We start from the raw sequence: 14,545 nt of genomic DNA, 5'->3' as shown, positions 1-14,545 counted from the left end.
AATCTCCAAAAATCCATCTTCTTTTTCAAAGTCTTATTTCTGTGTTTCTAGATCTTTTCCTTTCAAAAATGATAATAAAAAATGTTGATCTACTGCAGAAGACACATCTTTATCTGCAAGAAAAATAGAAAACAGTGTACAGGAAAAATAAATGTCAAATAACTGTTCCATAATTATGTCTTCATAAGGTTTATAAAGAATTACACATGAATTTTTCAAAATCAATAAAAACTATTTTATTATTATTTTTTTGAGTGAAAATGCTCTAGTTTTATTATATATGATAGCATTTGAAATATATGACGATACTTTTTTTATAATAACAGATGACAAATAGACAGAATAGATGTGATTGATGTGCATATTGATAATTTCAGCAGTTATGAATAATTTATTTTCAATACATATATTAACTTTAACTAGCTTCTTGACTTTGTCGTTTTTGAACCATTTCTCTGATATTATTTTCACTTTCTCTTAAGTTACGTTGCAAATATGTCTTATTATTTTCAAGAGTTTTTATTTTTTCATCTGCTGTTTTTGTGCGTACATCCAAATCTTTCTTGATTGTATTTCTATCTTGAAGAATAAACATTCGACCAACTGCTTCAAAGGTCTTTGTTTTATCAGGTAACGTTCTAAGCTCAACTTGTGTTAACTCAGCTCGTTGTTTATTACGACGAAGTGTATCAATTTGTATATCTGCTAGCTTGAGTTTTTGCCTAGTATCAATAACTTTTTCATGCAATTCTGCAAATGCTTTCTTCAATTCTTCATCAGCAATACGAGCCATGTTCAGCTTACTATTTTCAATTAAATACCTACAACAGATGATTCTAAAATAATTTGTGAGCACAATAATATATTTTTTAATTTATGTAAGTTTGGTATCTTTTATTCATATCCATGTTGATTTTTATTAAAAATGACTTTTAATTATTGTTTAAGTTTCTAATATGTTATTGGCAAGTATTTAAAGTAATTAACATTTTACTACTACTTAAAACAAATAATTACCTAATAAATTGTCGTGTAAATATGTTACAACTCTATAAAAGGCAATTTCGTGATTGTATGATACTGTGGTTAAACAGAATAGTAAGGTTAGGGTACGTTGCCATATATATATATATAGCGGTGGTTCGCTTGCTCAAAAATCAACTGCGTCCAATGGGAATTCATTATGTCGGAACGGTAAATTTTGAAGTAGCTAAAAAGTGAAAAAGTACAACTAGGTAATCGATTAAGATATGTGGTAACATTACCTAATTTGTGTAGTGCGAAAAGCACATGGAACGGTAATTTAATTTCGTAACAACGAGAAAATACTGTACGATACAAGTTCGGAAAAGAGTTTTTCGATACTCCATGCGCAAAGTGCGTCTTTCCCGTACGTAATGTACTATTTCGATACGACGTGTGGAAAGTGCGATTTTCAACGCACATTTTTCGTCGAGCGTGCAGGAAAGACACACTTTGCGCACGAAGTATAGAAAAAGCTATTATTTATGAAAATATAAGAATGTCGAGTATCATTTAGGTGGCAATGTAGAATAAACGATATTACGAGTTTTAAATTACTTGAACTCAAAATTGAATGGAATTCAAAACTAACAAGTGTAGATTGAAAATAACGAAAGCTATGTAAAGTTATATATTCGTTAAGGAGGAAAAAGTTCAGTAACTGCATCTTATCTACTTTTTCTAGGCAAGATTTTTTAAAAATACCTCGAGAAGTTGTATTAGTACTTTCATTGCTAGAATTCTATCTAATTAATATAAACTTTCGTGGCTAATATATATTCTATTGTTTTGATATATAGGAGTTGTAAATATTAAATAAATAAATTGAGTTGACAAGGGATCGATGAGCTTGTCTAACACTGAAATAAACAAACAAATATTTGTTTGCAATATTTTAATGACTAATTTTTTTAAGTTTCTGAGTATAATTAAACGTGGTTCTTTTATTGAAAATTCATGCCTTTGTTGGCAGATCTATTCGTGCAGTCAGTATGTAACTTTCACGAACAAACTTCATTTTTAACTTCAAAATCGTATAACTATTGTAAAGTTTGTATCAAAAGATTAGGCATTCTGAAAATAATTTTTATGCGTGTATTATTGAGCTAATATTATTTATTTGCAGTAATTAAATAAAGAATTCAAACCATAAAAATAAACATCATTATGTTTTTTATCTGAAACAAAATCATATCTATTTTCTTTATACTGTATTTTTGAATATCGTAATCAATACTACTTATTTACATTTTCTCGTCGTTCTTTTTCATCTCTCCTTTTATTATAATTTAAAGATTTATGTGGAAAATGACGCTCAAATTTTAGTTGTATGAGAAAATATGCTTCGTCGCTCCCATTTTATGCATTGATAAAGGCAGACTTTTCCTACGTTTACTAATGGAACTAATGCTAGTTAAAAACTATGTAGATTATTCTTTCGATTAGAAATATGAACATTCTCAATTTCCGTAGAGGGTGAGATTCTATATAGGTATTTAATTAATTATTTTTTTGTGTCGCTGCTCTAAACATTATTCAAAGTAAATTTTCTATCCCATTATACGAAAATGTGTGTATATTTTATAAATATTTGATGTACGTGTAAAAAATAAGCTTGATATTTGCAACATTTTATATATATTTTTTTAAAATAAAAAACCCATCATTATGTAACTTTTTTAATCTTGTTCACGAAATAACTGCCAAATGATGTTGACCTACAAAGGCAACAGGTTCTTCACTATTGATATTTTTTATTATATTATATATTTTTTTTTCTAAAGCATATTTGCTGTAGTTGATGTAAGTTCAGTTAACTGAAGGAGCTTCTTCTAAGTTTTCAAACATGGAAAAATAAACTCGCTTTAATTAATATCTGAGAAATATTGAAAATTCACACATGAAACAGGAATAGCATAAAAAAACAAGTATTATAACGAAGTCATTTCTTGTAATTAGAAATATATTGAAAAGTGTATTTATTAATTGATATGAAATTGCACTGGCCAAATAGATTGATTATTATTAGATTGATATTAGATGATTTATCAACTTTTCAATTGTATCGAAATTCAAAAGTTTTGTTAAAATATATTTGATATAATGGTGGGGAATAAATAGTTATTATTAGAGAATATTGAGAGATAATTTTGTTATGCCAAGTAAAGATGATATGTATATATTATGACACGATTGTGATTTCAACAATGTGATGGTACGTACAACGGATTGTAATGACAGCGAATGCAATGCATCATGTACGCAGCACATAACGGTGAAGATGTACAGACAATGCGAGTATCACGGGTACCATTGTGAATGCAATATGATTTTGAAAACCCCTTTCTCGTGAGACCACTATCAACAAAACCATAAATATCGATTTCAAAGTCTACACAGAATCAATAAAAATGTCCAGAGATACAACCATTTGTAACATTTTGCATAAAACATCATTGCACGTTTTATTGAGATTATTTATAGATGTTATAACAGCTGTTGGCCAAATTAGTGGGTCTACGCGGTATACCTGTACGCATAATGTTTGATAATTAATTGTCAAGCTGACAACAGAAGACAATGGCAAAAGATGTACAAATATAATTTTGTCATTATACCCTACTTGGTTGACGCAATCAGAGAAAAAATCAAGTCAGAAATAGACGCAGTAGTCACTGATGCGAATTATCGATATCGTAGGAAAAATAACTAAATGAAAAGGAAATGTAAAATAGCTCCGTAGATGATCAATCATTATTATGGAAGCGATTGTTTGGTCAAAAAATAAATGATACTTTTGTATTTTTAGAAACTTGATTAAAAATTAGAACTCGGCACGTAGTAGATAATTCAGATGCGACGACGCAATATAATTTACGAAAGGTCGAGTTAATTATGATTGACAAGCAGCTGCCGACAAACGTCAGAACGTCACAAGAAGAAGAAAATCCGTGATATGAATTCAGATGAAACAATCAGCAGTGATGACATCACAAACTTATAGCCTATTAGACGCAAAAAGGCTGGTGTTTCATGCGCGACATAATTGTGTGAGCAACCCCTTACAGAATAGCTTCTTCCGGCTCTTGGATTGTACGCGCTGCAAATTGGCGCAGCCTCCTATTGCAGTAGTATAGCAAGACACGTTGCCGCGGACTCGCATTGCTATAACGATTCTTGTATACTGTCAAGTCGTTGAGAGATCGTTGAGTTGAATTCCTTGGATTAGAAATTCGTTGATGAAAAAAATGACAACATTGGGATTGAAATTTTGATAATCAAGTCTGGAAGTGAATGTGACATTATAAATTGAGCAAATCGTAATAACAACAGTGCAAAAGTTACTCAAAGCGAAAGTTTATGGTTTATTGATTTCGCAAGGTGTAGGAAGTAATAGTGTGACTTCGTCTTGCATATTCAAAATGATAAAAGCTATTGCTGATAAAATTAACGGGATGATACATCATTAGCAGTCTCGTTTCCACTTCAAATGAGTTGGATTCCTGATTAATATCCCCTCCTCGCGATCGTAATTGCTATTGATTTTTTGCCTTACATTTTTGTTACGCAAGTGACAACACTTCGATTACAAGTATCGTTTGGTTTGGTTTGAATATTTCCGTCTGTCATCAAATGGTATGTGCACACTCGTTGAATTCATTTAATACACTTTGAAGTTATTATCAAACAAAATTATTAATGTCTTTGACGCTGTGGCCAAAATCGACCGATCTATTTTTAATTGAACGTTTACAAACATTAAATTTATAAAGTAATTAGGACAACGGAATAGGAGGACGCGTATTAGTACAGAGAAAAATGTTACTCTACAAAATGAGTCCAAGGTAAGGCGATTCGTATTCTTTGTGTAATGACATTATATTATCGCAATTGCACATACTACCTGCTTGCAGAAACGCAGTAAGCCAGTCTTCAACAACGGTTCATCTTCTTTTAACGATATTATCCTTGAGTTCATTTACAGATGTTATAATAGCTGTAAACCGAATTAGTAGGTATATAGCATATACGTATGATGTTTAACAATTCTAAATCTGTAACTTTTGTAGTTGGCGATGAAAGGCAATGCCAAAAATTGTGCACAACAAGCAGCTGCCTATTTCAAAGTATTGCTATAAGAAATCAAGATATTTTCTAAAATTTCATTTCTCAATTATCAATAATGTTAATTAACATTTTTCAGCTTTGGAATTTTGGAAAATAATGAACAGAGAGGCTGACCCGTGCACAAATTTTTACGAATTCGCGTGTGGTCGTTTCATAAGAGATACGTCCATCATTGATGAAGAAAGTGTAGTAAGTACGTTTAGTCTGGCGCAGACTCAGATATCAACTGAACTACTTCACGAATTAAACAAGTCGGTGAAAGAAAATGATTTAGATGCGATCAAAAAAACGAAAACTTATTATCAAAATTGCATGAATGAAGGTATGTCTACGGCACACGCTGCAGGTCACGTACTTTAACTCTCATATGAGCAAAATTGATTAAACTTTAAAGTTTTATATCTTTGGTGAAAATCAATTTACAGGGACGATCGGGGTAGCGTCTGGAAGCTCTTCTTAAGACTAAAAATTTTAAGATGGTCCGCACCACGAATTCAATTAAATATTTTTTTAATAATTTCAAACAAAAATTCAAAATTTAAAAATCTACAAATTTTTAACTACCTTTAATCTCTTGTAGATTCTCAACAAAAAATTTTAAGTACGTAACTTTAAAGTTCCTTTCAAGCCCTTTCTAAATCACTCATCAAAACATTAGTTTCATCAATTTTGACGAGCATACGAGCATTTTTTTCGGAAATAAAATTTTTTTCCTAACTTTTCATATTTTCGAAAATTCAAATAATACATAAAAATAAGCATTTTAACGAATTAGATTTCTTCGAAAAAAAACATGTTCAATTTTCTTTCTCTACAACTGGTGCGCTAAAAAAGATTTTTTTTTAATTATCTGACAATTAAAATATTTTCTTTTACTCCTCGAATACATGCAAAATAGAAATTATAATTTTTGGAACAATTTTTTTTCTTTTGTTTTTTGTGTTACAAAAATTAATTTGTAAATAAAAATAATAATATTGTCAGAATTTAAATGCGAACACATGGTTTATCGGTAAGCTTGTTTACTTCGCATGAAAAAATAACTAGGCCTTATAAATTCAAATAAGATATTTTATTTAAAAATTCCCATTACCAACATTCTTTTTATCACACTTTACATTTGATTAACACATTAATTGGGATAAATTAATTTTCGTAATACAGAAAGAATAGAGAAAAGAATTTTTTCAATTTGTATTGCATTGTAATTTTTATTTCGTATCATTATTTTACAAGTAAAAAAGAACATTTCTAAAAAGGAACATCTTGTGTCACAGACATGCATTTTTTAATTTATTTAACGCATCAGTTATAGGGGAAAAAGTTAATTTTTTTTCAAACAAAATTTGAAAAAATTCCACTGTATTCTACGTAGAAAAATGAACATTTTCTCCAATACAATTTTTTATATTTAAATTTACGTAGATATGAAAAGTTGGAAGAAAGTGTTAATTTCCGGAAAAAATGCTTGCATACCATTCAAATTTAATGATACTAATTTTTGATGAGTGATGCAGAGAGGACTTGAAAAAAAGCTTAAAAATTATGCACTTAAAATGTTTTTTGAGAACCTACGAGAAATCAAAGATGGTCAAGAATTTTTAGATTTTTCAATTTTGAATTTTTGTTTCAAACAATTAAAAAACATTTGACTGCTTCCATAATTCATATCCTTTAAAAATTTTTACAAAAAGCTTTTAAACGCACACTTGCCCGTCTTGGTACATTGATTTTCATCAAAGATATAACATTTTTAAATTTATCTAATTTGGCTTGTAGGGGGGGGGGGGGTCAAGTACGTAACTGGCAGTGTACGTATAATTAAGAATGAATATAGATGTAGTATTTTTATATTGTAAAACTTTTAGATAGAATTGAAGTGGCAGGGAATAAGCCTCTCATTGATATCTTGAAAAATGTTGGAGGATGGCCAGTGTTACTTGGTGACAAATGGGACAACAGTCAGTTTGACTGGGTGGAAAGCATTTACAAAATTAGGGAACATAATTTGCCGATGTTTTTTCCAATAATCATAAGCGTTTATTTTGATAATACAAACTCAACCATGCGCAGTATCAAAGTAAAGAAATACTCTTCTAATCAATATTATAATAATTGAAATACTAATGAAATTATCTAAGTGTACTTTTTGTGGCTTTTAGGTGCGTAATGCTTTTTCAATGATTAATCGAGCATTTTTGATAAATGGAGTTCACAATCCACAAATGACAGCTTATTTCAATTATATGATGAACGTCATAACTATATTAGGTGCAAAAAGAAACAGTGCTACAATAAATGAAATGAAAGAGTTATTAAAATTTGAAATTCAACTTTACAACGTAAGTATAGATATTATGTATTATAAAAATATAGTACGAAAAATAATCTAAATACTTTTCAATCGAGTCGATATGCATGGATGATTCTAGAAGTTTAAAATTGTCTGCGCAGGAGGGTCAGCTAATTTTACTGGTGGTATTTTCTATGATAGAGTATGTCAAAAGAAGCCGTTTAGCTATCTCAGATATGTATATGTGTTCATGTGTATTTTTTCACAGCCCGAAAAATGTCTTTTATAGTTATTTTTGAAAAATTATTGCTCAGCGAATTTTTAATATTTTTTTAAATAAAAAAAATTTTTTTTTCGACGTCTCATTATACAACAATAGCTTTTATCGTTTTGAATATGCAATCTGACAATTTTTATAATTTTAAGAAAACTTTAATTATCCATATGCAAAAAGTAGCTTAAGACAACTGAGCACTATTAGGGTCAAATCGTCGGCCATACGTATTCCGAGTATCGTAACTTGATCAATTTTCAATATTTTTGAACACGCTAGGTGTAATTATTTTAGTTTTATTTTTTTTTGTCTTTTTAAGACCTTTTATCCAGAACTTCGTGCGCCTTAATCAATGCATTAGAATGGTTTTTTCGCAAAATCAAAAATTCTAATATCTAAAGCCGTTTATCTACAAACAAAAAATATGCATATCATAAAAATTTCAGAATATATTCTACTCGGTTTGAACTAACTAAAACCGTATTAAAATAGAACAAAAGTAATGCGTTTTTTTCACTTTCAAAATTTTTATTTTTGTAAAAATTGCAAACTTTAATCCACTCTATTTATGGCCCTATTACATCGTTAGAAACATGTGTCACACCAAATCAAAGATCTTGAAAAGACATAAAAATGACGCCCGGCTGGTTAAAAAATATCAATAATAGATTAAGTTACGATATTTGGAATATGACCGGTAACTTAACCCAAATAGTGCTCAGTTATCTTAAGGGTATTCGTTACATGGTATTTTTTGCATAAACATAATTAATTTTTCTGAACATTAGAAGAATTGATAAATCGAATGAGAAGTAAAAAAATATCGAAAATTTGCTAAGGTACAATTATTTAAACATAGCCAAAAAAGTCAAATTATATACACACACATACACTTTTGGGAAAATCTAAGATAGCCAAACAGATCCTTTTGATGTACTCTATTATAGAATAAATTGCCAGCGAGATTGACTGATCTTTCTACACAGCCAATTTTAAAAAACTGTATATATATTTAATAGATTACAACATCTGAGGAAAAATTAATTGATATACCAGAAGCAGAAGCTCCAATTAGTATTAGAGAGCTATCTTTCAAGTTTCCAAGTATCCCGTGGCTAGAATTATTAAATAAAATTCTTAATCCGAGTGGTATATTCATCAACGACACGGAAGAAGTTTACCTTGAAGATCCAAATTTCATTGTACAGATTGTAAAATTGATAGATATAACTCCGAAACGAGTGCTAGCTAACTTTTTATCATGGAGGATTACTCAAATTACTCTCATGTACATGCCTAAAAAGTTGAAAAAGGTTGCTACTGACTTTAGGAGCATCATAGATGGAACAAAAAAAACTATGAGCAGAATGTACTGGTGTCTAAATGAAATAATGGAGGCGTTTCCGGTTAGTTTGAGTGCCATGTTTGTCAGGAAAAATTTCAATCAACGTATTAAATATACTATCAATGAAATAGTTGAAAATATCAGAAACGAAACAAGAAAAAATTTTCTGATGGTAACGTGCACGATAAAGCTAACGAGTGAGCGATGAAAGTAAGCGAATAAAATTTTTTTTTATAGGTGGATTGGATGGACGAAAAAACCCGAAAAGCTGCTATAGAAAAATTAGATGCAATGACCGTTTCAATTGGTTACGCTGAAGAATTAATGGATGATCAAAAAGTAAACGATTACTACAATGAGTTACAAATCAACCCAGGGTTATACATCACCAGTGCATTCAACGTAACTTCATTCTTGGAAAAACAAAACTATAGAGCACTAAGGAGATCGTCAAACGAATATCTGTGGACGCAGAATCAAAATGTTGCGCTTGTTAATGCTTATTACACTTCATCGACAAATAATATTGGTAATTGATAAATCAATGAATACTGGTATAAATTATAAATACTCATAGTAAATTGTGATTTAACGACAAAACAAATGTTACTTTCAGAAATACCTACTGGATTTTTAAAAACATTCTTTCAATCAGACAGACCTCAATACATAAATTACGGCACAATAGGTACCATGATTGGACATGAAATCATTCATGGCTTCGATAACCAGGGTCGAAAATACGATAAATATGGGAATCGAAAGAACTGGTGGGAATCGAATACTGAAAAGAACTTTATAAAAAAGGCGAAATGCATTGTAGAGCAATACAATAATTACACTGTACCTGAAGTCGGCCTAAATGTATGCAAATTATATTTTCGTATTAGCAATATGTATTAGCTAATGTCATATTAGTAAGATATGAATTAAAACTTAACGTGTTTGGATCATTTAAGGTAAATGGACAGTTGACGCAAGGTGAAAATATTGCTGACAACGGAGGTTTCAAATTAGCTTATTATGCATACAATGAATGGACGAAACGTCACAATATTGTCGAAGGTTGCCTTCCGTATCTTCCATACACTCCTCAACAGATGTTCTGGATTAGTGCAGCTAGTAATTGGTGTAGTAAACAGCGACCAGAATTTCTAAGAGATATTATTGCTACAGATCCGCATAGTCCTTATGACTCAAGAGTAATATTGTCGTTTTCCAACATTAAAGAATTTGCTAAAGATTTTAATTGTAAACTTGGCTCTAAAATGAATCCTGAAAAGAAATGTCTGATTTGGTAGGTCTTATATGTTTTCTTCCAAGCTTGTTACGTAATGTACTATGATACATTTTTCAAATCGCAATTTATGTTTTTAAATTGATCAACATTGTTCGATGCAATTTTAAAACTGTTCAAAAGTTTGTTCTGTAATAATGTCATCCTCATCAATAGCATCATTCTTGTAAAAAACTCTTTCAATAAAATATTTTTAAGATGTACTAAAAACTATTAGTCAAAATAAATTGTTAGTTTACTTCGAATAAAATCAAACATATAAAATGTAATCAATAATTCAAAAATTCAAAAAAAGACGATTCAATACCGTTTGTAATATTTGTTAAAATCGAAGTTAATTCTATAAAATTTATCTTTAAAATATTTCAAATTATAAATTAATTTTAATGGTCGTTATAATATAGAAATAACATTTTTTTATAATTTCATAATCTTATGTATTATCAGTGTCCCTTTACATTCTATTGTATTGTTGTTAATAAATTTTTTTAATAAAGTAATACAAATAAAACACTAATTATCATTTTTATTATTCAGGCCCATCATGCTTCTTGATCATTACAATATTTTTGATTTTCTTATTCAAAATAATCGTGATGAGGTTAATTCTAATAATTTTATTTTTTTAACATGTAAGATTGCATATAGAATTAGTTAAATTTTTATATAAGCAGCTCAATGTAAAACTAATTAATCAATATAAACAATCTACATCTTGAAAAAGTTTTTAAAATATTTAAAAGAGATAAATTATGTTGAATATAAAATAAAAAAATACCAAGCTTGAAGAAATTATCATTCGATCGTTATTTAACAGACTACATAGGTTGTGGCATTGAACTCGTCATAGAAAATGCTCATGTAATATTTTTCATTGTGTATAAAGTTACTATGTTGCATATTTGATGTCTCCGGGTCAAATAACGTGATTCCGATATAGCTGTGTTGTACTTGAACATGTTTATTTATTTGAAAAACGTTTCGCCGATCACATTCTAGCTTTGGGTCGTTAGTATAATTTGCTGAGACGATTGATGATAGACATATCAAGATAGTTATTCCTAGTTTCTTTACTACCTTTTGTATCTTCTATTTGTTCAAACTCGTATAATATAATAATTGAAATATATTTCTTTACGTCTCAAATATCTCTGACAAAAAGAAACAAGTTATCTTTTTTCAGCTGTTCAAATCAATGTCATGTTACAAGTATAATTCAGAGTAAAACTAGTTTCTTTAAATTTTAATCAATTATATAATTATCAATTATTTTATTTCCAGAAGCACACCTAAAATATTGTTGAGAATTTCTTAAAGTATATTATCGCTTAGCTCCTTACGTCAATTGGGATGCGATGTTGTAGGTCTTGCTCCAGTAATACCATTACGTAAGTCTTGAACACCTGCAATGTTATTATTATTTCATAATAGCGTATGGTTTGATATTTAATTTACATGATTACCGATGGCGACCTACGATGCCTTAATCAGTATGGGCATACATGCCACACCAAAGCTTGTGCAAATGAAGGTATGAGAGATCAAGTGTTTTCTGATATCTTGAATGACATATTTCTCAGCAATATGATCGCAATAAATTACAGCTTTACGCCTAATAAAACTTATGGATGAAGAAACTGATCCATGTACAAATTTTTATAAATTCGCACGTGGCAATTTCATAAAAAGTGCTTCATTAGACGAGGGAGACAATACCATTACGGATAATGCAAATAGTGAATTATCAGATTACACTAATGCTGAAATAACTGCTGATGTGGAATATACTGATTTAGAAGCATTCAAGAAAACCAAAATTTATTATCAAAACTGTATTAATGAGGGTGAGTTTGAAAAGATCGTTTCTGAAGGAAAATATAAATTCGGTCTTTTTAGCTCGAACAGAACAAGTTGGTAGCAGACATCTTTTAAAAATTTTAAATAACATTGGGGGATGGCCGGTGCTGCTTGGTAACAGATGGAATGGACGCCGATATAACTGGATGGAAACTGTTTATAAAATTGCGGATGAATAATTTGTGGAATATTACTTTCCAGCAAGTATAGCTGTTCAATCCGACAATGAAGATACTTCAAAAAACGCCATAAAAGTAAATGGAAATTCAGAGCAAATATATTTTCATTGACGAGAAATTATTATAATAATTTGTTAATCTTATAGATAAGTGGCGTGTCTTTGAATATTGGTCCAAATTATTTTGTAGATGGACAAAGTAGCAATGAAATATTGAAATTGAAATTTTTTTTCACTTTCCTTCAGATATGAATTCGTCCATTTTGTAGAATTGCCAACTGGATTTTTGAAATATTTGTTCATAGTACCCGAAGATAATATGAACGTAAGTGTACAGGAAATTTTTAAATTGAATGAAATATTGAAACGCCGTAACTGCGAGTATCGTATTTTTATAGGTAAATGGAGAACTGTCGCAGGGTGAAAATATTGCTGACAACGGGGGTTTCAGAGCTGCTTATCTTGCGTATAACGAATATACGAGATATCACCATATCGTGGAAGGCTGCCTTCCGTCCCTCAATTATACACCTGAACAAATGTTTTAGATTAGTTTGGCAAGTGTATGGTGTGCACAAGAACGTCCAGAGTTCATCAAATCAACAATGCTCACAGATACACACAGTCCAAATGTAGCTAAAGTGAATGTTGTTCTATCTAATATTAAAGAGTTTGCGGATGATTTCAAGTGCAAGCTTGGATCCAAAATGAATCCTCGTGAAAAATGCATGGTATGGTAAACTAGAATTGCCGAAGACATTTTTGTGTAAATGTACTAGCAATTGATGTCTGATCAGCACTTAAAAAAATTATCGTCTTTCGATTCTTTCAAAAAATACTTAATTATATAGCACAAAACTATATAAGTCGATGTAAATTCTATAACTGTAATTATAAATGAAATTTTTAATGAAAAATCATTTTAGCGCAATTATATTGTAATCTGATTAGTATACATATCAGAAAAAAATAGAAATACACTACAGTTCTTTAAGTAGAAATAAAACTATGTAATGGCGTGATAAATTTGTATTGTTATAATATAAATAATAAAGATTCTTCCTACTGAGCAATATTATTTTGGTAATTTTAATATCAATCAAATCTTTGATGAATTGTAAGAACTATACCCAGTTTGAAGATTTACAAATAAACTTATAAACTTCTTTTCAATAAAGAGCACTTTTATGATATATACTTGATATTTATTCAAATAAAAAGTTAACTGCATATTTGTTCTCATTTGACTTCATTTATTAAAGCAATAATAATCACTTTAATGTTTATATAGATTTATAGATTAATATTCTTTATAGGCCAGTCAGACTGTCAGCAGAAAAAAATAACAAACTGTAACTTTCATTAGGTGTATATTTGCAAAATAAAAATACTCAATGAAAGAATTCAGAAAGTTATTCTTTACATAATTACAGTAACGTATAGGTGAAGAAGAAAGTAGATCAGACATTCAATTTTCTGGTACAATAACGAATAAAATATTACATCCTATTGTAAACAGTGCTGACTATATTAATCAAAGAAACCAATGCAATGCTTAATGACATTCAAAACCGAGAACTAATAATAAATGACATTCTTATTTTAATAAACAAAAACTTCTTACTTACGTCATTCTTACAGATCATTACTTGTGCAATTAGATGCAACGATTATTTTCAAGTTTTAGACACTTCTTTTTAATGTAACTAAACCATTATTTAGTTATGTTTATCTTCGTTAATTAGTGAGTTGTTTTAAATATTACTAAAATCTATTTAAATTAAAGACAGTGAAAAATGACACTCTCATAACAATAAGCTCACAGAACAATTTAACACGAATTCATTTTTGGAAACATAATTATTAAATAATTAAAATCTTTGATAAACAAAATAATATTTCCAATCCCTCCTCCTAAAAATAATCAGTTTTAAATGTGATGAATATATAAATGGAATTCACCAACCATAGGCACATTCGATTTCCTCTATCAAGCGCATAAATGCGATAATAACACAGGCCGACAGAATTTGACAAAAATATTTTACCAAGAACCCGAGTATAGTTTTCCGAAGGTTTTTTGCGCGCTGAATCCGAATCCGAGGTCAGAATTACTCTGGTGGCTCCGGTTTTCGAGATATCCTAACCTT

At 29.6% G+C, this 14,545-nt stretch overlaps 2 protein-coding genes and 1 long non-coding RNA gene across 4 annotated transcripts; 2 read left to right on the top strand and 1 right to left on the bottom strand.

Annotated features, from left to right (window-relative positions):
* Nucleotides 1-224: 224 nt before the first annotated feature.
* On the bottom strand, nt 225-1,370 carry LOC131672393 (prefoldin subunit 1). The gene is made up of 3 exons (XM_058949585.1): nt 1,266-1,370; nt 1,018-1,210; nt 225-821 (listed from the first exon to the last, which is right to left on the bottom strand). The coding sequence occupies exon 3, from the start codon at nt 791-793 to the stop codon at nt 416-418; it is 378 nt and encodes a 125-aa protein (XP_058805568.1). The 5' UTR covers nt 794-821; nt 1,018-1,210; nt 1,266-1,370; the 3' UTR covers nt 225-415.
* Nucleotides 1,371-4,179: 2,809 nt separating this feature from the next.
* On the top strand, nt 4,180-10,664 carry LOC131672389 (neprilysin-2-like). Of its 2 annotated transcripts, XM_058949581.1 has the most exons (11): nt 4,180-4,659; nt 4,797-4,868; nt 4,938-5,035; nt 5,094-5,150; nt 5,228-5,473; nt 7,020-7,231; nt 7,314-7,493; nt 8,738-9,235; nt 9,301-9,592; nt 9,680-9,927; nt 10,023-10,664. In XM_058949581.1, exons 2-11 carry the CDS (start codon nt 4,843-4,845, stop codon nt 10,362-10,364), a joined length of 2,199 nt encoding a protein of 732 aa, XP_058805564.1. In that variant the 5' UTR covers nt 4,180-4,659; nt 4,797-4,842; the 3' UTR covers nt 10,365-10,664. The 2 variants fall into 2 exon arrangements, with proteins under 2 accessions (XP_058805564.1, XP_058805565.1); XM_058949582.1 differs by having other exon boundaries at nt 4,180-4,868; nt 7,077-7,231.
* Nucleotides 10,665-11,394: 730 nt separating this feature from the next.
* LOC131672391 (uncharacterized) lies at nt 11,395-13,409 on the top strand. Its single transcript, XR_009302616.1, has 7 exons — nt 11,395-11,569; nt 11,642-11,748; nt 11,852-11,891; nt 11,965-12,204; nt 12,257-12,471; nt 12,543-12,720; nt 12,794-13,409. It is a non-coding gene; the product is annotated as an uncharacterized LOC131672391 (long non-coding RNA).
* Nucleotides 13,410-14,545: the final 1,136 nt, after the last annotated feature.

The sequence above is a fragment of the Phymastichus coffea genome, unplaced genomic scaffold (assembly GCF_024137745.1).
Source record: "Phymastichus coffea isolate CEN01 unplaced genomic scaffold, Cenicafe_Pcof_1.1 PCOF00149, whole genome shotgun sequence".
NCBI classification, from domain to species: Eukaryota; Metazoa; Arthropoda; class Insecta; order Hymenoptera; family Eulophidae; genus Phymastichus; species Phymastichus coffea.
The sequence above is the reverse complement of the archived record's forward strand: the minus strand, read 5'-3'. Positions and strand labels throughout refer to the sequence as shown.